Raw genomic sequence first — 27556 nt, 5'->3', positions numbered from 1 at the left:
AAGTCAATTTTGACGTATGTCGTCAGACCTTCTTTTTATGCATTGCCAGGCTTGAAATTAATTTAGTAAATAAAAATAATAATGATAGTATTGTTTATTTGGTTAAAATCAAGAAAATTTGAATTAAATTCAACCGATTATCGAACAACAAAAACTTTCGATCATCGGATCCAAACTTGGATCCAATCCGGGATCAAGACTGGGATCAACAGCTGAAATTTGTCAGACCGAGATGAAATTGTAGAAATAACAAAAAGTGTATTCAATTCAAATGCTTTATTGGTATAAAAAGTTTTTTTTTATTTTTAATTAAGTTCAGTTTTTAGTAGCCTTTTCCCATCGTTTATATTCTGCTGGAGGCAATTCTTGACCATTTTTCAATTCTTTTGGGTGGCATCGAGCTATGTGTTGTGATAAATTGGCCCAACGCAACACGTTGCATTTCACCGGTTTCTGGGTTTGCTTCATAGATCCCTCGTTCTTCAACAATATTAAGATGGGAGAACGGCATGCATGAATACGTGTGGTCACCATTATTTTTGATAGAGAGCATTGTAATCGAAAAAGGATAGTATAGTGTAAACTGAATTAGAAATAACTAATAAAAAGTAATTGATGAATGATGAACTTACAACTGACAGAGCGGGAAATAAAGTAAACAAATATGAAAGATACGGAAAAAGGAAACTAATACAGTGGCGCCATCTGTTAACTAGTGAATCTACATAGAATTTGAGTTCAAAAGCGCCAATTGCGAATTAAGATTTAATGATTTTTGGTCTGAAATGATTCTAATTGCTTTTAAATTGATCGAATAATTATTTAAAGTTAATGATTGTGTAAGGAAATGAATTGAGACGCGTCCAAAAGGGATTTTGGACTTTTCGTAAAGGGGATGAATGTCAGACCCTGGACTTTTGATTACTAAATTTATGTTCAGCCTAAAGAATTAGGAATAAAAGGTGCGTCAGGCCCGGGATTTCTTAGAATAAATAAAATAAGAATTAAAGTACGATCTATTGTATGTAAAGTTTAAGAATTCTAAGAAGCAAATTATTCAAGTAAAGAGATATGAATAAGGTTGAATCAAACTTATTTTGCTACTAAAAGAATTACATGAGAAGCTTAATGTTTCTAAGAAATTGCTAAACTAACTCGTAAATTAGTAAGAATTGACTCATTAATAAGGTATTTACATAATAACTAAAGCCTGAAAATAGGTTTAAGGGTCCGTCAGACCCAACTTTCCCAGATCTTAAATTGATAAAGTTAACTATCGAGAAGGAAAGAAGGTCAAACGGCCATCTGGTGACTTAAGGTCACGTACTCTGCTCTCCCAAACGGGACTATATAAAGAATTGGTAAAATTTGATCATTATCCTTAAGTTCAGTTTTTGGATCAAGAAGTTTAAGTTTAGTAATTTCTGTTTTGATCATCTAGTTTTAAGTAAAAATACCTCTTTGAACCTTTGCTTGGTGTTAACTTTAAATCTATGTATTCTTTATTCTTTATACTTAACAGTATTTCCACAAGATCAGTAGAATTTTAATAAAGAATCAACGAGTTTTCATCAAGAAAATTTCTATTAGTCTCTTTTCAATTCTTTAATCGGTCGTCAGACCCACCCTAACCATTATAATTCTACACATGGAATCCGGCTCGGTGACAATATTTTTCTGGGCATGCCATCACCACCTTCATCATCATCATCTCACCTCAAGAGAAAAATAAATAAATTGAATGCTGCACTAAAAGGTCAAGAAAAGCCCATAAAAAAACTACCAGTAAGCTGCGATCAACCAAAAGAAATCCAAGGATATTATCAAAAAAATAATCGGATAATTTTGTCTTTATTTGTGATGCTTAAGCGTGATCATACTTGCGAAAGATATTATTTCAATCGCCATCAAATTTCATGTTAACTGCTTAACAGCTTGCGTCTAGCTATGTTGAGATCCGATTCTCTATCTTTATAATCCCAACATCGGATCTGTGGACATTTATGGCTTACGTTATTCAACGGTTAAACGAAAGAGCAAAGTTTTTTTAAATTAAGGACTCTTGTCCAGTGTCATATTGTTTCTGTTTTTATTTTTTTTGACGAATTTTCAACGGTTTTCTGCTATGGATTCAGTCAACGAGAAATTAAAATAAAGATTTCATTGCAATGAAAGCTTGAATAATGTTACTTTTTGATGAAGCATCGACCATGATGAACTAAACAGTTAAGAAAAGGGAGAAAATGAAATTTGTTAACAGAAATCAAATTAATGGTGATCCAAAATTTGGTGCATTTCGCAAATAAAAGCAAAAATCCATGAACTATCAATAGCAAAGCATAAAAGTACGACATCTGACCAAATGTTAAATTTTGATATACAATTACCTTAACGAAAAAAGTCTTTTGAATAACAGTAACATCACCAATTTTAACACCATTGATGGGTACAACTGAGCGATCCATAAATTCAAAGATCTGTTTAAGAATCAATCAAAATACAGAAATATGAAAATCGGAGCAAAAATCTGGTCAAAGTATTGATTTTTTACCTTTAAATACGTAGCAATGGAGAGTTTATTTGATTTACATTTATTTCGGGTGACATTATCTGGAAGGAAGACGGTGGCAAAGGCGGCAAGAAAGGTGGAGATACCATCATCATGAGAGAACGTCGCAGGCGAGATGTCTTGATACCAGTTATTCGTGCTAACCAGTTTAACCAGTAAATCTTGACTTTCGTTGTGATCATTCTGGTTACGATTTTTGTCTCATCTGTATCTTTGTTTTGCCCGTTTCATTCCTGTTCATCTTGTTTTTACTCGTCATCTCATCCATCATCATTGTCCTTTTTTGCTCTCCATTAATCATCCAGTTAATCTCCAATCATCAATTAAAAATGTTAAATTTGATCTTGTCTTGATTTGATTTTTCAATCCTGGATTGTCCGACTGTCCATTGGATCTTGGTTCGTTTGGATATGTGTCAGTCGAATTGCGTCTTTACTCAAGTTTCATGTTATAATACTCAAGTATTTGAAGATTGATCTTTTCAATGTAATTCAACCAATGATTGATAAGCTTAAAATAAATATTGGTGGATCTAAAAAGATTTGTTAATCATTTCTTGTTGCTCGTGAAGATATTGTGGTGAAAAGATAACCGATCTTAATTATCATATCACTAACTTGAATTTGTGTAAAAGGGTTCATTTCCGTGCATCACTAGTTTCATGTTTAACCATTCGTTTTACGATCGGTAGAACTCGCTGGAAGGGCTCATCGAAAGTAAAGTTTAAGTCTACCGTTAAATTAATTTTTTTGTGAAAAACCATTAAATCAACACTTCATTTATATTCACAATATTAATACACAATCTAATATTGTTATAATTTTTCATTCGGTAGCATTGATAGTTTGGTTATGATTTAAATTATTTTGCTAATTTTTTAAAGTTGAACGAAATTCTGTGTCGAGTAGGATTCTGTTAGCATTGGCTCATCAGGTGGAAAATCAAAAAGATTGACAGAAATGCGAGTGATCTATTCTATTGCCTGTTCAGCTTCGATATTCAAGATTCTCGTTTTGATGCGAACTCGTCATTAACCATTCGATAGTTTTATCGAAATGGTTTGAGGTGGTTTAATATTAACAAAAAGTCCCATTTATCCACACAGGTTATGAGCATAACTCGCTGATGCTTCCAATGAATCTAGATCAACGTAAAGTCATCATCATTGATCAGTCGCGATATTGACAGAAATTCATAAACAAGAAATGATAAGCTTGAATCTGATACCAGAATAGTCATCCTTTATGGACAACATATCTTGTATTGTTGTCAATCATTAACAGTCGCATAAATTGTCGCATAAATGGGAGAAATTTGAAGTTTATTTCTGCCAAATGATAATTTTTAATTGTAATCTCGTAACGGTTTGTGTTAGAATATTCTAGATCATTATGTAATCATGAGCAACCTCTATTCCACCCTCACAGTTTGAAACAAAAACTAGCATGAGGACCTCATGTCCACAGTCGAGTGAAATGTTCATTACCATTATCTAATGTGATTGACAATAAAATGATATTTTTCTGGTTTATTAAAGATAAGAATGTAGCTTTTGTCTGTTTTGTTTTTAAGAGCATTGGGTTATCATTTATCCATTGTGATCCAAGTAATTATTCATCTCAATCACAATAGTTAGGTTTTATCTGTAATTTTTTCAACATGATTCCTATTTATTTCTTCCAATTAGACACTTTTTAATCTAATTTTTAAACTAGAAATTATCTCATTTAATCGTAAAAGTTTCCAGCTCAGTGTTGTTTTTTTGTTGAATGTAACCAATGTTTTCCCTCTGAATTTAACATCACTTTTCTGTTCAACGATGAACTTTTACAGAGATCTCCAACTTGTTAACACTGCGATGCAAAATGACGCCTTGTGTTCAGGTGAAAAATCAATTGACGTGGAAACATCAGCACATTTTCCAGCTCTTTCACTAGCCACTATTGAATCCATGTTCACCTCGGATTCACCTCAAACACCTGTGCACCAACAATCGAATGGACTGGAAGATTTTTCTCACAAAAAAGAAAGGTTACTCGAGAATGGCCAAATCAAGCTACTTACCCAAGCAATCGACTCATATTACAACTCAACTTTGGATCCACCTCCATGCAACTCTTCGTCAATGTTCATCTCAACTGATACACATTCCCACTCAAATAGATTCAACGATACTGTCGTGACAACATCAACATCACAGCATTTAAATTTATTGGAAAACCAAGTGACAGGAATTAGAAATAAAGATTCTTCAAAGAATCAAACAAAGGATTGGAGAAACATTTGGAACTCTGATGCAGGGAAGAAGATATTGGCTGTTGAATTTTCACCAATGAATATAAAGTCAGAATTTTTATCAACACAAACTATGTTGGATGGATTTGAGTCATTCGCTATCCAAGAAGCCGTTTATTCTGTACAAAGAATTGTAGTTCTTAAAGGAACTAGTGAGGATATTTTGAATCAACACAGAGCTGACTTTTGCGCTGACCCACGTCCAGTTGATCTTGTACTTTCTTGTGAAAAGTCTCGAGCATTCAGGAAGTTACATTTAAATGATAAAATTATATTGTTGAAAAACGCGTTCTTTGATCTCAATTCATTGAAAGAAGTAACTACTTATAATACCTCAATCAACGGTTGGTATGTAAGTTGAAAGTTTTAATAATTTTACTTTACACAAAAAGCATTGATCACTCAATTCCCATTTCATTTTCAATATTGAAATGAAACCATTCAAAATGGTGAACAGAAACAATATTGTAATGGTTTTTTTCCTTTCTTTTTGTTCAGTTTGGCCATAAAATATGCTCAAAGAAAACAATTTTCATGAGAAGTCCAGATTCGTATAAAAAAGCTGTTCGTCTTATAGATAGTTTTCCAGATCGTTTTAGAAGTGACATCAATGTTTGTTCATTGCTTTTTTTGATTATCATCTTTAACGCTGATTTGCACAAATTGAAGTTCAGAAATCAAATAAAGTTAGTCTTTTTGTTGGTTATCATTTGTGACTTCATTTAATTTTCAACCTTTTCATTTCTCCATCAGATCGGAACAGTACATTTACATTTATTTATTGAAACGATATTTGGTTTCAAGTATTCAACCAACATGTGAAGCCTTAGAGTATTTTTACCAGCTGATGGCTACAATTGAAGAAATTCGGACGCTAAGAAGGGGAGTGGAGATAGACTTTGATGACTACGGACCTGATGGCTGTTATGTGATCAGAAATCGAGTTGTTAGATTTATTGAGCTTGAAAGGTTTGTATTCACAAGTTTCATGTGCAAGTTGTAATTAATGCTAATTTTTTCATACATTCTAGCATTCAATCGTGATCAAAGCTCGTTCTTGCCAATTATCTCAGGGATTGGTATGATTTTTCCGGTTTTCAAACTTCTTCTTTCAGTAACCTATTTACAAAATTGAATACACTTACAGCTGAAATCCAGGACTAACATACTGTACTATCCGACTTTTCTGGCCTAAAGAGTGTTTTTAAGGCTCAAATGATTTTCAAAAGTGGAAAAACCATGGACGCCTCAGGTTTACAAGCAAAGTATTCACCTTCGAGTTAAAAATACTACAATGACAATCGTTATATTAATCTATACCATATATAAAGTCAAAACATGAAATTTTTGCGTAAAGATTGTGGCCAAACTAAAAGGATTCTAAAGAAAATTTTTTCACAGCCTGAAAACCATGATTAAACTACATCCACGAAAAATAGTCTGAACTTCATCGGAATTCAGGTACCTGAGAAATTAGCGTTTAAACAGGGTAGGGGAAAAAATGCAGAATCCGTATCTTTTAGCATTGACTTTGGGGGAAAAATTTTTTTGGTTTAGGTTGATTGCTGGTTTATTGTTAAAGAAGGATAAGTAAAATCATTTTTCGAGTAAAGAGTTAGGTAAAAAATATGTTGCCTCAACCGTTGCCCCAAATTTTATTTTATTTTTTCTCATTGACCATGGATTTTCATCAATAATTTTAGTCTTTAGATGTGGATTGGATTTATTGTATTCAGGGAAAAGAAATTTACGATCAGTCATGATCGTGGCTCAGCTTGTAGTTATAATGATGAAAATAAATACAAACGGATTTGTATGATTTGTGACCAGAAAATTTGTTTATACTCGTACAAGAATCGTGCAGAACTCAAATCTGATTAGAAGCAAAGAGATTCATTTATTTTTACTTTATTTAATGTGCTGATCAACTTATCGATTTGAATTTTAAACTTCAATCTCACAATCCAAATACAATTTCGTTATTAAAGTATTATAGTTTTAGAAATGTACGAAGAATTGATTATTCAAATGAAATTTTTGATTGTCCCAACAACTGCTATTTCTTCGTATTGTTTTTCAAATTTTTTGAGCTCTAATCCTTGTTCTTTTAGAAGTTGATTATAACACTTTGAAATATGAAGATTTTCTTTCATATAACCAAATATTTGTCCAGAATAATTTCCGTTGAAAATATTTTCTGGGTGGCAGATAGCATCCACTATTTTAAAGAGAACATGGTTCGGATTTAGCAATTTCTCTTTTTTGACGAAATGCAGTTGTCTCTTGTGACATGATCGAAAGGATTTCAAGCTTTTCAATTTATTCTTCTCTTTCACAGCCAACGTTCGCTGCTTATTCTCTGCATAATAAATTGATGTGTTAAAACAATTGAAGACACTTCGCCCGAATTGTGGACTGAAACATCTTCCGTGGTAAATTCCTCACAAAAATCGATCGCCACAAGAAACACAGCCAAAGCTCTTTGCGCATAAACCCGTTTTTTAACAAAGTAGAAGGGTAGATCAGCGCTGAAGTATTCTTTGAAGGATTTCACAAAATCACTTTTCTAACTAGTATCTTCTATAAGTTTCCTGAAACCGGCGTTGGAACGTGAATGAAAGTGCATTTCATCAAATTTATTTCTCTTAAAAACATCGTAGTCAACCTATGGTGTATCCTAAAGGGAAGAAGAAATGAGAATTGTTAGGTTAAACTTTTTCAGTTTTGGCCTAAGTTAACATCACCTTTGCCGCAGCAGCAACATGCTGTCCGTATCGAAACATAGAAAAACAGTGCAAAGACATCAGACGACAATTGATACAACAGCAATATCAGTAGAAACTCTTTCAAGAACCAGTAGAATTCGGTGAAAGGAGATAAATCAAAGAGTAATAGCAGCGGGAAAGAGATGATGAAAGAAACGAAAAATTTACACAAACATAAATGTAAACAAATTTGATGAAAAAAAAGTTCAAAAAAATTTAAGAAAAATTAAAAGGGTTGTTAGTGGCGCCATCGCGTTCCGCTCCTTTTCCCTATTCTTGCATAATTACTGCATCTCAAAAAGATAGTCAACATTGTGTGCTATCTCTTGTTATACTCATTGAAATAAATGTTTGAGGCTTTAATGTTACTGAAAGTATACACCAAAGAGTAATGTAGCGTATTCAATGCATTCAAGTTGAATATCCTGTTCGGCACTCATGTGTCCCATTATGTGTTGTCTTTGTTGTATAGTATCACTAGATGACGCTATTGACGCGCTCATTCATTCAATGTTATTCAACGGTTAAACCAAAGAGTAAAGTTCAAGTAAATTAAAGACTCTTTGTCAATGTTATATTGTTTCTGTTTTTATTTTTTTTGACGAATTTTCAACGCTCTTCTGCTATGGATTCAGTCAACGAGAAATTGAAATAAAGATTTCATCGCAATGAAAGCTTGAATAGTGTTACTTTTTGATGAAGCATCGAGTATTTGGGTAAAGTATTGAAGTTATTACTCGAAATATTGTCTTAGATTGATAGTTATAAGCATTAGAGAAGATGCGATTTCCATGATGAACTAAACAGTTGAGAAAAGGGAGAAAATGAAATTTGTTAACAGAAATCAAATTAATGGTGATTCATAATTTGGCGCAAATAAAAGCAAAAATCCATGAACTAGCAATACCAAAGCATAAAAGTACGACATCTGACCAAATGTTAAATTTTGATATACAATTACCTTAACGAAAAAAGTCTTTTGAATAACAGTAACGTCACCAATTTTAACTCCATTGATGGGTACAACTGAGCGATCCATAAATTCAAAGATCTGTTGAACAATCAATCAAAATACAGAAATATGAAAATCGGAGCAAAAATCTGGTCAAAGTATTGATTTTTTACCTTTAAATACGTAGCAATGGAGAGTTTATTTGATTTACAGATTCCATGACAATTTGCATATACTTTTTCAATCTAAAGATTAAATTAAAAAATAGAATGTAATTAGCAATTAAACATAAAAAAGACTCTTGATGAGAGGAAACATTACTTTATTAATGAAGCCATTCGCCACAAAACAAACCATTCCTAGTAACATGAATATAAGTGTACCCATTGTGGCATAAAGGGTCGCCAACATTTCGCTGTAAAAGTTTATGATCAACCCATAAAAGGTAAACAAATCACCAAAAAAAGCACAAACAGTGAAAGCATAAAAGATGAAATACTTCATTTTATTTGAGTTTGTTTCCGAGTTGTTCAAACAGATTATCGTTTTCCGGATAAATTGCTGTATATGTTGATCTTGACCTGAATAACGGACAAACTGGGAAACTTCAATGAGGGACTCAAGTTGATGAAGGTAAATCATTGTCATAATAAACAGATAACCTGCGAACCCAAATATTTGAGCTAAAAGAGTTATAAAAGAGTAACAAATGATTACACTCCAAATGGAGCAAGTTATTGTTAGATAGTAATATTTGTAATAATATGGATTGGTAAAGCAAACGCTATAATAGGCAATACAGACGAAAGGTCCAGTTGAAACGACGACTCGACTGAAAAAAATCGCTGTTATGTGAACAGTAGTACGAAAAGCATTTGTCTGATGTTGAGTCATGTTTAAATAGTCGGCTTTGAATCCATTGATGCGAATGTAATCGTAATAATTTAAGCTTGACATTTTACCTTTACTTTCAAGAGCCAAAGCCCATTCACGGGCAACTGCAAGTATCAGCATTGAACTGGTCAGTAAGATATTCAACTGGAATCTATCCTTAGATCGGTAAACAATGTCGCCCAAATGAATCTGAAGAGTCTCATTGTTGGTATATGTTATGATAAATAGACGAACAAGGTTTAGAGAATAACAAATTCTCATTAAAATATTGTTGTAATCAAGGGTTGATGAAGTTTTAACTGGGAAATTTAATGTTTCCACTGGTTTGGTTTGTCTAAAGCCAAAGCGTAAAACACGAAAAAATATTGTCAGTCTTTCAAAGTATTCAAGATGCTTAATGGTTGAGGATATCGGCTCGTCTTTCGTGGGATAACCAATAAAATATGCCAACACTTTTATCAATAATTTAATTCGACTATTTTCTGATGGACTAAATGCACTGGACGAAGAAATTGAGTTCATTTTATTGAAATCTTGATGCGACGTATGCAACATTAAAATGATATAAATAAATGTTGAGATGTAAAGTAAATCAATTGAACAAACTATTAATACATTTCGATATCTTATTAAACCAGAAAATTCCCAAGTTGATTTCAATTTTACTTTACTTTTGTTTACTTGCACTGACAACTTGTGAGTTCAATGATGGAAAATTATTGATCAACTATTTGATTTAACTATTGAATATCGATGAAAGGCAAAATGTGAACAAAAATTTCATTGAATCAGTAATAATAAAAGGTCAAACAACAAGTGATTCTTATCAGCAGTTAGAATCGTTTCCGTTAATTGAAGTACATGTACAACAAATACAATTAGTGTATTATTATAATATATGAAACATTTTTGATGCCTTGGCTTCAGATTGTGAGGCAATGAGGCATCTTGTTAGACTATCAAATCAAAATTAGAAATGAGTTTAAGAAAAATTAACTCGTAGGTTTTATTTAAAAATAGATGAAACTATTATAATATTAAAGATGCATCAATTTTATGAGCTTCACCAGTCGACATTCTGAATACAAAATCAATCGAAGAAAGAAGATTAGTCTTTCCAATGATTCATACAGATATTCAAAGATGATTCAATGTATACTATACTCACAATTGTCAGTAAAAATAATTTGGGATCAGCCATGGCCATGAGTCCACTTGTTGAAATAACTCGAGATTATGATTAAAATATTAATGCATCATGGTCATTTGATTTTTGATTCGAGATGTAAACACCTTTCAAAGACCAAAAAGTTTCTTGTTATTAATGCAACAATTTAAATCATTTCTGCAAATCAAAATAATCAGCAAATGATATTATGAATCAAATGAATACAACTTCTACATTATCTTATCTAAAAACAAAATTAACCAGAATTCAGTTGGTACATCCAAACTGTATTGTACAGAAAATTGTATTGTTTATTAATGTGATAGATTTATTTCAGATTAAATTATCAAATTTCTCGTTAAATATGACAGGATCTTCATTCCCTTCACAAATCACAAACTCATCTTTTTACCTTGAGTTCATTATTCAATGAAAAGCATGATTCTTGATAATTTATAATAATTTATATAATTTATATTATTGTTAGATTAATTGAGGAAATAAAGTATAAAATGAGATTATTTTTGACACATTAGCGTCAGTTAATCAACAAGTTTCATTAAAAAACATTTAATTCTTTGTATTGTGAAAAAAACTGAAAATGATCGCAACTCTCTTCGTTGTCTTTGCTTTTGCTTCTTCAGCTCTTAGTGATTGTCCTGTTCCTCCAACGGTTCCTGGTGCTGATATTGGCAAAGTAAGTTTACAATAATTTAAAGTTTTTATCCAATACGCTTGACTTTATCCATTAATTTGGTGTTTGATTTAGATTGCCGGTCGATGGTATGAAATTGCTGGACCAACTGCTCACCCAATTTCACCAAATTTAACATGCATTACCGAGGATTTCACTCTTCGAAAGGATGGAGGCTTCAATCTTACAGTTCTTTCAACTTTTCAAAAGTAAGTAAACATAGTTGATTGATTTAAATTGTTTGTAATGTAAATTCTTCATTCATCGTCTAGTGGTTCAAAACATGTTGAATATGGGTTAGCTGGACGAACTGATGCACAAAATTCACTCAATCTCTACCCTATGGGCTACAGTAAGTAATTTTGTCCTACTTTATGCATCATGTGTCTTATTCATTTGACAATCTAATGATCAATAATTATTTTTTCTACTATTTTTATCTCGATAAATATTATGATAATTATTTCCATTTCCAGAGACTCCATACCTTCTTACCTTTTATATAGCCGATACTGATTACGATAACTATCTGGCTGCTTATGCTTGTTATACCGATGCTGGTCGCTCCACCATCCGTAAGTATCCCTCAAGCTGATCAACTAGACGTTTGTTCATGTAAATTGCTTTGTATTAATGATAATTCAACTTTTAAATTATCACAGAAGGTGGTTTGATTTTATTTATATTTTAGTGCATAATCGAAGGTCCTCTTTTCAGCATTTTTTCGTGTGTAAAAGGTGATGAGTGAAATAGCGTAGAATATGGAAGTGGATTATTCGTCTCATTTGAAACTTTATTTTGTGATAAAATTATTAAGAATCAAGCTATTAGAATATGGCTCATATTACTGTGGCACTTTTTTATTAATTCAATACGAAATTTTGGTTATTATTACATTGGAATTTAAGCAATATGCAGTGAATTATAGTGATATGAATTAGGTTGATCATGACATTGAATTATTGAATGATTTATATTGCCGTTTTTATATACTTGACCAAGTCCAAATATCTCATTGAGTCGATTTCTCGGTTGTTGTGCTTCTGCTTGAGTTCTTTTAGTCGGTTTTCAATCAATTCAATCTTTTTCCTTCTTTGTACCACATTTTGACAGCTTTGTTGGCCTATTAATTTCAATTCATCATGATTATGTTGATCCATTATTCTTTGTATGAATACCCAAATATTAGGATGAGCAATTTTTACGCATTGATTTAGTCGATTATGCGAGCCCTCGATGTGATTAGTTGTCATTGGTCCGTCATTATCAGAAGGATTCCAAATTCTATTAGGGAAACGAGCTCCATCTCGATAGAAGTTATCGAAGAAATATTCCAACAACTCATCCATTTTTTCATCTACTGGCGATTGAACAACAATTGCCTCAAACACTTCTGTTAGATCCTCTTGCTTTATGAATGGTAAAGATTCAAGTCTTCTCACTGTCTTTAAGTAGTCGTTAGTTTCATTTTCATAAACTTTCTTGATTAATCCTAAGCTTTGTACTTTTCGTTTAATACATTGAGCGAAATGAGACATGCAACCAGTTATCTTTGCTGTTGGAAACTTGCTTTCAATTGATGATAAAATTGCTGCTTCAAAGTCAATTGAAAATTCTTTTGGGTTCAAGTTCATACCATGTTGTAAACCATAATCTATCAGCAAATCGAACATTCTATCGTATGTGACTTTTCTTTTATCAGGAAGTAAACAGTAAACAACAGGAACCATTAACTTACCGATCATTACATGAATTGTGTATATTTGATAAAATAGTTGAGGGCAGGATTTGAATGTTCCATCCATGTAGATTTTATCTGAGTCAACCAGTCTTTTGTATGATTGAAAAGTACCAAATACCAAAATTTTATCAGGTCCTTCGTCATTAGCTATTAAAAAATTCTCTCCGTTTGGTAATCTTTTGAAATTATCAGGTATTTCTATTGCTTCCCTTGACTCTGGTAACTTTGGTACAAGTTGGAATTTAGCCCTCGCAATATTCGATTGGACACTGATGAAAGGTTTTATTGCCACTTCAAATTGATCAGCACTTACATTTAGATCGTCACGTAGGGCTTGTATTGACTCGTAATATATTCGATGACCAGTATCAGTTGGATTTGTTTTGACCTTTTCTTTTATCCATTTATTTTGATGTCGTTGGATCAATTTCATTTCATCAGGCTCATGAAGATGGTCACTATTTACTGTGAAATTTCCGTCAACTAACTTGCCACGAACTTTACAATCTTTACTTTCACAAGTCCAATAGGTTGTAGTTCCATACTTCGATTTTTTGCGATACACAAATTTATCAAAAAGAATCAAATCATGACCTTGATTGGACTTAATAATTTTGTACATTTTGATGTAGTTGCAACGAGATTGGATTGACTACAAAGTTCGATATTTGGAATCTAGAATTAGCTTAAAGAGTTTAAGATATTTTGGCTTGCACCGATTTTGCTTATTTGGTATTTTGCTCTTTTGAGTGTTCACCAACAAAAGTATTGCGGATCATAATTCAAAGCCGGATTTGATGATTTTCATGATTTCAGTAGAATTTTGATTGAGTAATTGACTATCAATGAACTATATAATAAAATAATACATTTGCATCCATCTCGATAAGTATTATTTCCAAGAAATGATCGATAAAATTTCTGCAAATTTTGAAACAAAAAGATTGATTAGTTTACGTGTTTGATTGAAAAGCTCAACAATGATCTAAGTGGGGTAAGATTTGATACAAAACAAGTGACAACAAAGTCAAAGAAACATTTAGTCTTGAGTTACGAATCAGTTACTAACTAAAATCCCTGAAAATGAAATCAACTCTTATCTTGATTGTCTTCTCTCTCCTCACAATTTTCCTTGGCAAGGTTACACTTCGGAAGGTTAAAAAAGTGCTGATTGTCTGTGGTTCTGCTTATCCATTGACCTGTGCATATCCTGTGATTGTATGCAATATTGTACAGGACAACCTGAATGTCCGAAAGGCTATTACGAAAATAGTCTTGGTGAATGTTTACTTGTTGAGGACTGTTAAACTTTCAAAGATTAGACCTTATATTAATGCTCATTAATATAACGTTTATTGTAATACTCATACATGTATAATAAAATTGATTACTTCAGTGGATAAACTTTCACTAGTAAAATGTCTTCATTTTTTGTATAAGGGGGTTAAAAATTTTATTAAAACAGATTTTTATCAATTTAAATGGTGGTAATAAGAGGAAATTATCATTGGCAATTGCAATTTCTCCAATTCGGTCAATTTGAATGCTAATGTCGAGTACATGATGGAGAAATGGTTTCTTCCAGAGTTTATAAACTTGAATAATGAAATAAAATCAACTGTCTACCTCATGCAACGATCACGAGATTGGTAATGAATTGAGTGTTTCAATGACTTTAAGAAATGAGGATATGCACGCCTCTTCAAAATTGAACACGTAATAAAATTAATAAATACAAAGCTCTGAATAGTTTGAAAGTGCTACGCACTCATTCTGAGTCCTATCAATAATTCCATTGAATTCAATCGAGTTTTTACCAAAATAATAGTCTCTGAGTTGACGCTGTTTGTAAGATTAAGTTTTTTAGAAATAAGATTATCAGTCTCAACTTAATGTATATTCATAGATATTTTTTGTCGAATGAATTCCTTATTGAAAAATTGATCAAATCGTTGGATTCCACTTTGTGCCATGGTTTTGTATAAAGAATATCTGTAACAGCTGGAATACTTTGCGAAGATAGTCCCTGAAAATATCAGCCATACTCTGGCTTTTCTCGCTGTAATGCTTTGAGCAATGAGAAATTTTATGTAGTCTTTGAAACTTGCATTTTCTTGTTTTTGATTTGCTGAACCTAATTTAAATACTAATCTTTATGTTATTTTTAATGATATTTATCTAATATTTTCTACTAACTCTTGCCTTTCCGAGTTTGCTTCATAGTCGTTAATTTTATTTCACTAAATTTGGAAAAGTGTTAAACGGTGTAATTATGGATTTCCTTTGATTAAGCTTAAATGAGGTTTCTTTTATTCTGTCATTTATTGATCTTTGCTGTTAACTTTATTTCTGTTTAAAATTGAAATTAAGAATTGGAGAGTGGAGCAACATTCTGGTCTGAGTCGTGGAAACCTAAACGATACATGGTTTGGCGCCTACGGATTCAATCCAGTTCATGAATTTTGCAACCCATGTGTAGAGACCGGGAACATCTGGAGATCCACAGTTTGTCCAAGAGCCAGTTACAATTCCAATCAAACTGTATTGACTTGAATTAGTTTTGGCTACCAATGGTCCTCCTGAGTCTCCTGGGCACGAATCTCCTCGAGTTTTGCGATTGATTGCACATATTTGAGTATCAAGTAGCTCAGGAACTTTGTTTGGATCCATTTTACCTGAAGCTATTTGTTTATCTACGAAAACTTTTCTCTGTTGGTCGCATTCATCTCCTACAAGATGGTGACAAAAGGTACATATTATGTATATTAATCAAAATTAACAGAAAGTAATTAATGAAGCATTTAAATTAGACGTCAATTGTCTTTGTTGCAGCTGTAAACAAGCAAAAAGCAAGCATAAAAGACAGCTTACTTGGAATAAGGTCAACCTTTGTATAAAGTAAACTGTCACTTTCAGAACCATAATCATCTATTGATCCATACCCGGCTATTTCCAGTTTATCACCAAATGCTGGATTGACTGTTTGACTGATACATATGGGTTTAATTGCTGGTCCAACAGGAGATTTCAATTTGATGATGGCTAAATCGTTTTCCATGATCCAATCATGAGAGTAATCAAATTTTGGGTGAATGATAAAAGTTTCACTTGGATTCTCATTTTTCATGCGTAAAGGCTTATCTGTTACATTAAATGAAATGTAAAGATCTTTCATTTGGACCATGGTTTCATTATCAAGGTAAAGACAATGAGCTGCTGTCAGGACGTGTCCATCATCGATTAAAACTCCACCACATTCATTGTAAAAAGCATCATCTGGAGCGAAAAGTCTAAAGGAATAAAGATGCCCAAAGGTTAACCATTCTGATTTGAATAAGTCAGCATCACAACTATTAAATTACCTTAGATAAGCAATCCAAGGAAGTTTACTTTTCTCGATTGGTTCACCTTTGTAGATTCGAGGTTTCAAGGACAATTGAAGGTGCTCTGAAACAATCAATAATCAATGGATCAAGCAATTCTTTAACAAGAGACAAATAATTAAAGAAAGTCAACAAAGCTAAATATTTACCTGCTAAAATTTGGTTGAAAAGCAAACTGGACCACAATAAAAGAACATGTTTAGCACACAATTGAACCATGTTGCTGATTGATGCGTTGAATGATAAATGAAATTTACTCAGCTAAATTGTCATTAAAATAGTAATGCATCATGGTCAGGAATTTGATTCCAGATTTAAACAACTTCCAAAGACCAAAAAGTTTCTTGTTATTAATGCAACAATAAAAATGATTTCTGCGAAATCAAAATAATCAGCAAATAATATTATGAATCAAATGAATATAACTTCTACATTATCTTATCTAAAAACAAAATTAACCAGAATTCAGTTGGTACATCCAAGCTGTATTGTACAGAAAATTGTATTTTTTATTAATGTGATAGATTTATTTCAGATTAAATTATCAAATTTCTTGTTAAATATGACAGGATCTTCATTCCCTTCACAAATCACAAACTCATCTTTTTACCTTGCGTTCATTATTCAATGAAAAGCATGATTCTTGATAATTTATAATAATTTATATAAGATTTATAGATAATTATTATTTGATTAATTGTGGAAGTAAAGTATAAAATGAGATTATTTTCGACACATTAGCGTCAGTTAATCAACAAGTTTCATTAAAAAACATTTAATTCTTTGTATTGTGAAAAAAACTGAAAATGATCGCAACTCTCTTCGTTGTCTTTGCTTTTGCTTCTTCAGCTCTTGGTGATTGTCCTGTTCCTCCAACGGTTCCTGGTGCTGATATTGGCAAAGTAAGTTTACAATAATTTAAAGTTTTTATCCATTACACTTGACTTTATCCATTAATTTGGTGTTTGATATAGATTGCCGGTCGATGGTATGAAATTGCTGGACCAACTGCTCACCAAATTTCACCAAATCTAACATGCATTACCGAAGATTTCACTCTTCGAAAGGATGGAAACTTCAACCTTACAGTTCTTTCAACTTTTCAAAAGTAAGTAAACATAGTTGATTGATTTAAATTGTTTGTAATGTAAATTCTTCATTCATCGTCTAGTGGTTCAAAACATGTTGAATATGGGCTAGCTGGACGAACTGATGCACAAAATTCACTCAATCTCTACCCTATGGGCTACAGTAAGTAATTTTGTCTTACTTTATGCCTCATGTGTCTTATTCATTTGACAATCTAATGATCAATAATTATTTTTTCTACTTTTTTTATCTCGATAAATATTATGATAATTATTTCCATTTCCAGAGACTCCATACCTTCTTACCTTTTATATAGCCGATACTGATTACGATAACTATCTGGCTGCTTATGCTTGTTATACCGATGTTGGTCGCTCCACCATCCGTAAGTATCCCTCAAGTTGATCAACTAGACGTTTGTTCATGTAAATTGCTTTGTATTAATGATAATTCAACTTTTAAATTATCACAGAAGGTGGTTTGATTTTATCCAGGACTAACACCATGAGTGCTGACAAGTATGCTGAACTGATCCATTTGTTGGTTAATAAAATTGGCGTTTCTAGCGATTCGATTGGCCCAATAGTTCAAAGCGGCTGTAAATATTGGCCAGTTCTCCAGTAATGATATTCAAACTTGAATAAAATTGAATTTACACTGTAATGGTTGATAACCTTAACCAACAAAATTCACATAATATTAATAAATATATATTTTAGTGCATAATCGAAGGTCCTTTTTTCAGCATTTTTTCTTGTGTGGAACCTGACGAGTTGAAATTGCAAAGTAAGCAAATCTACCCTGAATATGGCATAACTGGATGCTAAAGAGACTTGCATCTATTCCCTGAATCAACATTTATCTTTTTTGTGCATCACAATAATGATGAAAATGAATAATTACCCTAAATTAAACATTAATCTGGCAAAATCATGCTCAAGCTATAACTTAATTTTTATAATTTTGACTCACTTCATATTTAAGGTTATGTCAAAAGTGTTGTATTGTTACAATATTTTCAAAGAACAAGAGTTGTTAAATGTTGTTCTTAGTTCTTTAAATGAATAACAAAACACGAACTGAGAACAAATTTGGCGAAAAATTTGATTCTTTTGTACCTCGTCTGATACCGTGAAAAAGCTTTGTTTTTTTATTCTATAATAGATTTTGGGTTCTGTTCATAGGTTGTATTTAGTTCACCTTTTTCAGAATGAATCAACGGAACACAATATCAAATCTAAAATCTAAATCTTCACAAGTAAACCCATTTGTTACTTTTTACATTTTTACACGATTCTTTTCATTAGGAATTCAGACTCTTTTAGTGTGAGTTGACTGCAATGAGAAATATTTCAAATTGGAAATGATTCACTGTAAGTCAATATTGCTTAGTGGGAAAATGAGTTGATTGATCATGATAATAGATATTTGACCCGAAAGGAAGTGAATCAAGTTATCATTAAAAATGAACAAAGGTTGTGTCATTAACTTGACTAAATCGTCTGATTGTTACAGCTTGTTTTTTCCATTCCATGAGTAAGTCGATTAATGAGAACAGGTCTTATTTTTATGCTTCGAAGTAAAAAACACCATCGAGAAATATACTTCTATGTAATTATCACTTTAAGATTTCATCAAAAAATGACTAATAATTGTCGTTTCGTCCATTTCAAACCAATGCTATACATTTGCATGGACAAATGACGCACATTTCATCTTTTGAGTAATCAATTCGATTGTATTTATCGTTTAATGTTGATCAATAACAAAAGTATTGTACATCATAAGTCAAAGCCGGATTTGATGTTTTTCATGATTTCAGTAGAATTTTGATTGAGTAATTGACTATCAATGAACTATATAATAAAATAATACATTTGCATCCATCTCGATAAGTATTATTTCCAAGAAATGATCGATAAAATTTCTGCAAATTTTGAAACAAAAAGATTGATTAGTTTACGTGTTTGATTGAAAAGCTCAACAACGATCTAAGTGGGGTAAGATTTGATACAAAACAAGTGACAACAAAGTCAAAGAAACATTTAGTCTTGAGTTACGAATTAGTTACTAACTAAAATCCCTGAAAATGAAATCAACTCTTATCTTGATTGTCTTCTCTCTCCTCACAACTTCCCTTGGAAAGGTTACACTTCGGAAGGTTAAAAAAGTGCTGATTGTCTGTGGTTCTGCTTATCCATTGACCTGTGAATATCCTGTGATTGTATACAATATTGTACTGGACAACCTGAATGTCCGAAAGGCTATTACGAAAATAGTCTTGGTGAATGTTTACTTCTTGAGGACTGTTAAACTCTGCATGATTAAACCTTAATGTTTTGTTAAATGAGCATTAACGTTTATTGTAATATAATTCATGTAACTTTGATGAAATAAATATTTAAACTTTAAAATGTCTTCATTTTTGTCATCGGATTGGGTATAGAGGAGAGTTAAAAATTTTATTAAAACAGATTTATAAAAATTTTGAAAATGATGACGAGTACTGGGTCTTCCGGGTAGGTTGAAAGGGACCTTATCTAGAATACGAGTTTGTATTTTACAAGTTTACATTTTGTTGTTCGTGTGATCAATCAATTAAATAAAGTATAATAAACTTACTAAATCTCATCGGTTTTAGATCTTGATATTGCCAGTAACGAGAATAACAAATAGATTTGAAATATTGAAGACATTCAAATGTTTCTAAATCTCATTCTGTTCAACATAAAGCGTTTCTGGTTGGACAAGAGACAAAATTTTTGAATTCAATCCAATGATATCCTTTAACTTGTTAAACCTTTGGTCTCTATTTGTTGCCCACTTCATAGTAATCAGCTATTTTCCAGGAATAGATGTTTTCAAGATAACACTCGATCATAAATCGGGCTGATATCAAAAAGCAACTCCCGCTAAGAGTTAGGATAAAACGTATAAGAGCGAAAAATTAATTTACAAGTTAGTATAAATCTTGATAATTGAACAGTGATAATCAGACAATTTCCAAGAATTGATACTCTAATCTACTCTACTCTTAGCACTACATATTACAGTAATACTTCATACTCTATCTATTCTTGGAAAATGAATTGACTGGAAAATGGAACATCTTACTCTTCTCAGCGGGGTTGATTTTCGATAACAGTTAATCGAATCCTGTTAGACTATGGTATCATAATATCCACATGTAAGTAATCATAATAATGCAAAAATCAACTAAATTCCCATTTTCGATAGATTTATCAAAAGATAACATTTACAAATAAAAATAATAAACATTTATAACACACAAGTTTACTCGTTAGTTTATTTACCAATTACCACCTCAAACCTTCAATGTTTTTGTGATCATTGCAGCTATTTTTTATGCCATCCCAGTGATTAATTACATTGTTGTACGTGTCCGTACTTTTTATTGCTTCAACAGTCATCATAAACAAACTGTTTAATCCAAAAGAAGAGATCAAAAGGTGTATTTAAGAGCTACATTTCAATATGGCATCTCTACATTGGGAACAATTGAAAGCCATGTACAAAAAGGATTGGCTTATTAGAAAGAGACATTGGATTGTCACAATATTAGAACTATTGCTACCGATTTGGCTCGTTTTTATTCATCTTGTATCATTGTCTGCTAAGTCTAATCAAGTGCCAATATCCCCGTTGCCTAATACGAAATTGCAATATAATTCACCAATGGTACAGCAAGTTTCAAAACATTCGGATGAATACTTCTATAATGACGGTACATTTTACTGTTCCTCCTATGGACAATTCTTTTATCATTCAGCGATTGGGGATATTTCAGGCTTTCTGAGTCCAGCTGTTTCACAATGTAAGCTGCGAACAGTTGCTGAACAAAGTGAATATAACATGATTAAAGATTGGGGTGATTCAGTAGAAAGCATCTTTAAGACAAGTCCAGCTCTTTTTATCAATGAACTTGATCTAGATAAAGGTATCGCTAATTTCACCATTGGAACTGGAAGATTAGTATACCCTGGACCTTGGTCTGATAGTTCCTTTCCACCATCCTATGAATCATATGTGAGCCCCCAGTCAATACTTAACATACTATTGGCGAGTTATCCGAATGGAGAAAAGCTTACAATAGACGATTTCAGTTATCACTATACCAACAAATTGTTTGACGAAGGTGATCCAAGTAGTGGAAAAAATTATGCAAATAATAAAAATGGTGACCCAACTCCAGACCCAGGTAGGTTACCAGATGCTGTGGACTTTTATCAGGCTTATACTTTTCTCCAAGTTGGGTTTATCTATGTATCGATAATTATAGCTCGTCGTATTATTCAAGAGAAAGCGACAAATTCAAAGGAATTACTAAGAATTATGGGATTATCTGATGTCATTTATTGGATTTCTCACTTTATCAATTACTTCTTCTTGAGTATTTTCCATGCATCTGCCATTACAATACTGTATTCCATTTTTGAGAAGAATCCATATCCTGGTTGGAATGGCGGAATATTTTGGTTTAATTATACCTTCGTTTCTGTATCCAATATCCTTCTTACATTTACATTTTCAACGATATTGACTCGCCCAATAATCGGTGTTTTGATTGTAATTGTAGGCCGTGCTGGACTATCTTATTTAGCATTTACTGCTAAAACAAATAAATCTAATCTTCTCTGGATTTCGCCAAAAATATGGTCATGTTTTCTTCCCGACGGTCAACTTTATTATTCAATTTACGATATGTTTTACTTTGGTGAAAAGCAAAAAGTTTCTTTCTCAGATTTGTTCTCTTCATTTGATGTTGCTGATAGTATCAGTTTCCGATCAATCTATGTGACAGCTATTATTGCATGGCTAGCCTACCTTGTCTCGATTTGGTACTTAGATGCTGTGTGGCCTTGGCAAACTGGAACACCGAAGCCATGGTATTTTCCAGTTTCACGATTCTTTAGAAAATCAACAAATAATGAAACTCTTGATGACACGGCACCATTTTACAACTTGGATGAAATCAATACCAATGCCAAAGCTGATAAAAATGAAGCAGAGCCAAGCGATTTAAAAATCAATATTCAATGCACCAATTTATATAAAGCCTATGTCCCAATGGGCAATAAAAAGTTTGCTGTAAACGGACTTGATATGAATATTTATAAAGGTCAAATAACTGCTCTTCTTGGTCACAATGGAGCTGGTAAAACGACGACAATGTCAATGATAACAGGATTAATTCCGCCTACATCGGGTAAAATTTTGGTTCATGGTATAGATGTTCATCAGGATACTGCTGCAGCTCGCCGTTGTATTGCTTTGTGTCCACAATCTGATTTGTTGTTTGAAGAACTCACAGTTACAGAAAATCTTGAGCTTGTTACTGGTTTACGAGGCTTAAGTCCGCAAACGAAAAAAGATATAATACCATTGAATATAAAGCGAGTCAACTTGACAGATAAAGCTAATACATTGGCTTCCAATTTATCGGGTGGTATGAGACGTCGTCTTCAATTGGCTTTGGCACTAACAACTTCCTCGGAAACATTGATTCTTGATGAACCAACATCAGGTCTTGATCCAGAATCTCGTCGACAGTTATGGAATCTTTTACTGGAATTGAGAAAAGATTTGTCCATTTTACTGACAACACATTTTATGGAAGAAGCTGATGCTTTAGGAGATCGTATTATTATCATGGCTTCCGGTAAAATCAAGTGTTCTGGAAGTTCGATGTTTTTGAAACGTCAATTTGGAGCTGGAAACTCAATTAGAATAGCCAAAGATACTAATTCATTTGAGCTTAATCGCTTAGATCATCAAATACGAATACACTTTCCCAATGCTTTTGTTATTAGTGAGAGTAGTGAAGAAGTTATCTACCAACTTAGCCTGGATTCTGATGGATCGGACAAAAAGTCAACTTCATCTTTGATTAGCTTATGTGATTATCTTGATAACAATTTGTCAACTCTTGGTATCACTTCTTATGGTATTTCCGTTACAACTCTTGAAGATGTTTTCCTGAAGGTTGCTGAAGATGATAATGAAAAAAGACAAACAAATATTCAGATGGAAGATAGATTATTTGAAATTAATAAGATACTTGACTACACAAAATTGACAGGATTTGCATTGACTTTGCAAAGACTCAGAGGTTTGGTAATGAAACGTGTACATTACATTAAAAGACATTACAAAACCATTGGATTCACCATTATCCTACCAGTTCTGGTCATATTACTAACATTTATGGCGACGAGAAACGTAAAATCTTACATTATTGATTCATTTGATGATTATCCGTATCCAATTGATCTAAATTTGAAATCGATTTATGGTGAAAATGCTAAAGCAGTTATCCGAGCTTCTTCCAACAAAAGTGACCCTTTCATTGAAGGGTATCGTACCATCATGAAAGAAGCGGGAATCGAAATTGTTGAAATTCAATCTTCTTTGTCAATGGATGATTACATGAAAACAAGTAAACAAACTGGAGAACAATTTATGAGAGAAAACATTATCGGCATAATTGAAGACCCGAAACGTCTAAAAGGTTATACTATCTGGTACAATCCAAAGGCATCAATATCTCTTCCATTGGGAATTGATGCTTGGACCAATACTTTGATTCGAATAAGTAACGAAGCTAGATCAATGTCAAAAGTAGTAACAACGTATCTCCCAATGCCTAATCGAGTCGGAGAACAGCCAGACTCACTCTCCATGGCATCTCGTATTATGTTAGCATTATTTTCACCAATCGCTTTCAGTTTCATTGCTTCATCATATTTCCTCTTTCCATCCACTGAATCTGCAAATAAGGTGAGAAATGAAAGATGAAAAAATTTCGGGTTAAATTGAAGAAGTAAATCACAAAATATATCCTAATAACTTACTTTTTACCATTTCAAAGAAGGAGTCTAAATCTCTAAACTTTTCCCCATACTGATGTTGTGATGCATCTGAGATCCAAGCACTTGTCCAATTTTCTCCATTTCAATCGTAGATTTTATTCTGAAGCTCACCTTTTTTGAATTAACTTTAATAAGAGTAAAGTAAGATTTTTTCCCTTATTGAAATAATAGCTAGCTCTTTTATTTTAATCCAGAAACAGCCCCATCTAGTGATTATTTAGTCATGAGAAATATCATTGAAATTTTCAAGTTGAAAATGTTTATATTTGTGAAAGACTGCTACAAACAATCAAAACTATAATAAATAATGAGTAATTTTCTTTTTGATTTCACAGGCTAATTTGATTCAAAAAATGAGTGGTATTAAAGCTCCAATCTTTTGGTTCAGTCACATTATCTTCGACTTTTCTTACCATATTATTGTGTCAATAATGATGATTTTAGGAATCACTATAATTGATCGCTTTCTTTTCACAAGCAGTGAAGTATTTTGTAAGTAAAGCTTAACATTTTGAAATTTAAGAGATTTGAATCACTTATGAACATTTGCTTTTTATTACAGTTTCTGTTTTCATACTTATGTTACTTTATGGTTTGGCATCGATTCCATTGTTTTATTTATTCTCATTTCTGCCGTTAGAACCTGCTCGTGGATTTTCATTATTAGTTACCATTTCACTGATTGCTACTCTTATTGGTTCAGGGTTAGCTTCAATTTTGGTTGCTACAAAAAAAATTAAATCACTTCATGTGTTTCTTGGAGATCTTTTTCCGCCTTTTGCCATGTCTTTTGGTCTGTCCAAAGTTTATTCCCAAGCAACTTTGAACAAAGAATGTCGTAAATACAATGCTTGTAATCCTGGTAATTCGGTATCTCGTGTTATCTGTTGTGATGAAAATTTAGAATATAAAAAGTATAAACCATTTGCATGGGAAAATGATGGAGTTTTACCTGAAATTGTGACACTTTTTCTGGATTCAGTTTTATACATCTTCGTTTTAATCTTATTAGATACTAATTTATATCGTTTTCGCTATTGGTATGATTCAATACGGAAAACTTTATCATCTTCACCTCAATCCCAAGGTGAAGTTGAAGACGATGATGTTACTTCTGAAAAATATCGCGTTGCCCAGTTAATAACATCAGGCAAAGTCAACACTGAAGCTCTGACTGTCAGTGAATTGAGTAAAGACTTTGGTTCATTCAGAGCAGTCGATAAAATTAGTTTTGCTGTTCACAAAGCGGAATGTTTTGGATTGCTTGGTGTCAATGGAGCTGGTAAAACGACAACATTCCAAATGTTAACTGGTGATTTGATGGTTACTCAAGGCGATGCTTTTGTTGAATCATATTCATTGAGGAAAGATTTATTGAATTTCCAACAGTCTATAAGTTACTGTCCACAATTTGATGCTTTGCTTGACAAACTGACGCCTCTAGAAACTTTAACATTATTTGCTCGTATCAGAGGTAAGTTTCATAATTTACTCATGCATTTATTATACCATATTTCATTTATTAATTTCATTTCGATTTAATTACAGGAATGCCTGAAAATAAAGTCAAAGAAAATGTCAACTATATAATAACATCAACTGATTTAACACAATTCACAAAAACCTGTAACGAAAATTTAAGTGGCGGTAATAAGAGGAAATTATCATTAGCAATTGCTGCTATAGCTAAACCTAAGGTTATGTTTCTGGATGAACCTACTACTGGTGTTGATCCAGCATCAAGACGTAAGATTTGGTCCACATTAATGCATCTACGTGATACAAGTGGCTCATCAATAGTATTAACTAGTCACTCTATGGATGAATGTGAAGCTTTATGCTCTAGGATTGGTATAATGGCAAGAGGAAACTTTAAATGTTTAGGTAAATATGAAATGTAAACAATGGACATCTTTCTTAACCATTATCCACTTGTAATTAACCGATTTTATTTTAATATTTAGGTTCAGCTCAACATTTGAAACAAAAATTCGGTCAAGGATACACTTTGGTTATCAAAATTAATCAAGAAGCCTTGAAAAAAGATGGCGAAGTTGAGAGAATCCAAAGATTTATCCAAGAAAAGTTTCCAAGTGCACTATTACGTGATTTTCATCAAACTATTCTTCATTACCATGTTAAGAATGCTTCAGCTCGATGGGGTGAAATGCTACGAGCATTGGAACTAGGAAAAAGTTCACTTATGATTGAAGATTTTACTTTAACTGGAACAACATTAGAACAAATTTTCCTTTCATTTGCCAAAAAAAGTTGATTTTACAAATGTTATTATATTTTGTAAATTATTATCAGCATAAAAAGTGCTTATTTGTCTTATTAATTCAATCGATAAAGTTCTATCTTAATGCATCTCATTGAACATCATTCAAACAAATCCTTTCTTCATTTGTAAATAGTGATTTTCATTTATTTTGATCATTGCAGACAGTTTTTTGAATATATTGTTTATTTTATTTCAATAAGATCTAATTTCATCAACTCTGTTGTCTTGCTCGTAAGAAGTTTGAGTTTCATTTCCTCACTCCAGTCTCCTCGCTAAGCAATTCAATATTTTTATTGAAATGGTGCAAGAAGCTAGTTGACTTGGTTGTGTAAGTTAAATCTAATGTCAAGAGGCTCAAATTTTTACATTTTTCAGACTAATCTTTTGTTTATCGTTTACGAATCGTTTATTAATTTTCAATAGACAACAATCCAGCAGAAACACTTAATTAATAAATAATACAATACTTCACTAAATCACGATTAACTATGAGAAATTGAAAGGATTAGTTGGAAAAAATGACACTAGATGGAAGCTAAACTAATAAAATGATTTGCAGTTAAAAAGCAAACAATTAAGAAATGAAAATGAAAATACAAATTTTAAATTCAAATGCATAATTGAATTTCTAAAATGAACACTTTGTTCAGTATGTTTGGTCCATTAGTCCAATTATTTACTCAATGTAAAGAGCTGTTTAAAAATGAACTCCATAACAAGAAATGTTTTTTAAGATGAAATTTTTGTCTTGAAAGTTATCATTGATCAATCTATCATGCTTTATTTCATTTGGAAACAGATACAAACCCTGACCATAACCTCTACAAAGATA

General features: G+C 32.2%; 5 protein-coding genes and 1 long non-coding RNA gene across 8 annotated transcripts; 3 read left to right on the top strand and 3 right to left on the bottom strand.

Annotated features, from left to right (window-relative positions):
* Positions 1-4009: 4009 nt before the first annotated feature.
* Positions 4010-6775, top strand: LOC149093467 (uncharacterized). 2 transcript variants are annotated; one of them, XM_089268844.1, is made up of 5 exons: positions 4010-5216; positions 5363-5550; positions 5618-5833; positions 5896-5943; positions 6012-6775. In XM_089268844.1, the coding sequence occupies exons 1-4, from the start codon at positions 4389-4391 to the stop codon at positions 5906-5908; spliced, it is 1245 nt and encodes a 414-aa protein (XP_089124970.1). In that variant the 5' UTR covers positions 4010-4388; the 3' UTR covers positions 5909-5943; positions 6012-6775. The 2 variants fall into 2 exon arrangements, with proteins under 2 accessions (XP_089124970.1, XP_089124969.1); XM_089268843.1 differs by having other exon boundaries at positions 4012-5216; positions 5896-6775.
* Positions 6776-8314: 1539 nt separating this feature from the next.
* Positions 8315-8857, bottom strand: LOC112539043 (uncharacterized). Its single transcript, XR_003082604.2, has 3 exons — positions 8755-8857; positions 8591-8680; positions 8315-8428 (listed from the first exon to the last, which is right to left on the bottom strand). It is a non-coding gene; the product is annotated as an uncharacterized LOC112539043 (long non-coding RNA).
* Positions 8858-11190: 2333 nt separating this feature from the next.
* LOC107363959 (apolipoprotein D) lies at positions 11191-18276 on the top strand. 2 transcript variants are annotated; one of them, XM_015931236.3, is made up of 5 exons: positions 11191-11340; positions 11413-11546; positions 11610-11689; positions 11814-11912; positions 18023-18276. In XM_015931236.3, exons 1-5 carry the CDS (start codon positions 11245-11247, stop codon positions 18172-18174), a joined length of 561 nt encoding a protein of 186 aa, XP_015786722.2. In that variant the 5' UTR covers positions 11191-11244; the 3' UTR covers positions 18175-18276. The 2 variants fall into 2 exon arrangements, with proteins under 2 accessions (XP_015786722.2, XP_015786723.2); XM_015931237.3 differs by lacking the exons at positions 11191-11340; positions 11413-11546; positions 11610-11689; positions 11814-11912 and adding exons at positions 17214-17363; positions 17436-17569; positions 17633-17712; positions 17837-17935.
* LOC107363861 (uncharacterized) lies at positions 12146-13821 on the bottom strand. Its single transcript, XM_015931125.3, has one exon. The coding sequence runs from the start codon at positions 13698-13700 to the stop codon at positions 12309-12311; it is 1392 nt and encodes a 463-aa protein (XP_015786611.3). The 5' UTR covers positions 13701-13821; the 3' UTR covers positions 12146-12308.
* Positions 15366-16699, bottom strand: LOC107363954 (kallikrein 1-related peptidase b9). Its single transcript, XM_015931233.3, has 4 exons — positions 16611-16699; positions 16441-16525; positions 15950-16368; positions 15366-15807 (listed from the first exon to the last, which is right to left on the bottom strand). The coding sequence occupies exons 1-4, from the start codon at positions 16678-16680 to the stop codon at positions 15491-15493; spliced, it is 891 nt and encodes a 296-aa protein (XP_015786719.2). The 5' UTR covers positions 16681-16699; the 3' UTR covers positions 15366-15490.
* A 2564-nt stretch (positions 18277-20840) lies between the features above and the next one.
* On the top strand, positions 20841-26815 carry LOC107369055 (phospholipid-transporting ATPase ABCA3-like). The gene is made up of 5 exons (XM_089269895.1): positions 20841-24348; positions 24776-24932; positions 25003-25914; positions 25989-26324; positions 26405-26815. Exons 1-5 carry the CDS (start codon positions 21046-21048, stop codon positions 26713-26715), a joined length of 5019 nt encoding a protein of 1672 aa, XP_089126021.1. The 5' UTR covers positions 20841-21045; the 3' UTR covers positions 26716-26815.
* Positions 26816-27556: the final 741 nt, after the last annotated feature.

This window comes from Tetranychus urticae, chromosome 3 (assembly GCF_039701765.1).
Source record: "Tetranychus urticae isolate SD_2017Ah chromosome 3, NJAU_TeUrti_SD_1.0, whole genome shotgun sequence".
Taxonomy (NCBI): Eukaryota; Metazoa; Arthropoda; class Arachnida; order Trombidiformes; family Tetranychidae; genus Tetranychus; species Tetranychus urticae.
Note: the sequence above shows the minus strand (reverse complement) of the source record. Positions and strands in the feature narration are given on the sequence as shown.

Bases quoted from the DNA above. Each gene is read 5' to 3' on its own strand.
- LOC107363959 (XM_015931236.3), top strand. From the start codon at position 11,245: ATGATCGCAACTCTCTTCGTTGTCTTTGCTTTTGCTTCTTCAGCTCTT. The intron at 11,341-11,412 runs GTAAGTTTACAA...TGTTTGATTTAG, and splicing joins CTGGTGCTGATATTGGCAAA to ATTGCCGGTCGATGGTATGA. The intron at 11,690-11,813 runs GTAAGTAATTTT...TTCCATTTCCAG, and splicing joins TCTCTACCCTATGGGCTACA to AGACTCCATACCTTCTTACC.
- LOC107363954 (XM_015931233.3), bottom strand. From the start codon at position 16,680: ATGGTTCAATTGTGTGCTAAACATGTTCTTTTATTGTGGTCCAGTTTG. The intron at 16,526-16,610 runs GTAAATATTTAG...TGATTGTTTCAG, and splicing joins TTTCAACCAAATTTTAGCAG to AGCACCTTCAATTGTCCTTG. The intron at 16,369-16,440 runs GTAATTTAATAG...TTATTCCTTTAG, and splicing joins CCTTGGATTGCTTATCTAAG to ACTTTTCGCTCCAGATGATG.
- LOC149093467 (XM_089268844.1), top strand. From the start codon at position 4,389: ATGAACTTTTACAGAGATCTCCAACTTGTTAACACTGCGATGCAAAAT. The intron at 5,217-5,362 runs GTAAGTTGAAAG...CTTTTTGTTCAG, and splicing joins CCTCAATCAACGGTTGGTAT to TTTGGCCATAAAATATGCTC. The intron at 5,551-5,617 runs GTTAGTCTTTTT...TTTCTCCATCAG, and splicing joins AAGTTCAGAAATCAAATAAA to ATCGGAACAGTACATTTACA.
- LOC107369055 (XM_089269895.1), top strand. From the start codon at position 21,046: ATGGCATCTCTACATTGGGAACAATTGAAAGCCATGTACAAAAAGGAT. The intron at 24,933-25,002 runs GTAAGTAAAGCT...TTTTTATTACAG, and splicing joins CACAAGCAGTGAAGTATTTT to TTTCTGTTTTCATACTTATG. The intron at 25,915-25,988 runs GTAAGTTTCATA...ATTTAATTACAG, and splicing joins ATTATTTGCTCGTATCAGAG to GAATGCCTGAAAATAAAGTC.
- LOC107363861 (XM_015931125.3), bottom strand. From the start codon at position 13,700: ATGTACAAAATTATTAAGTCCAATCAAGGTCATGATTTGATTCTTTTT.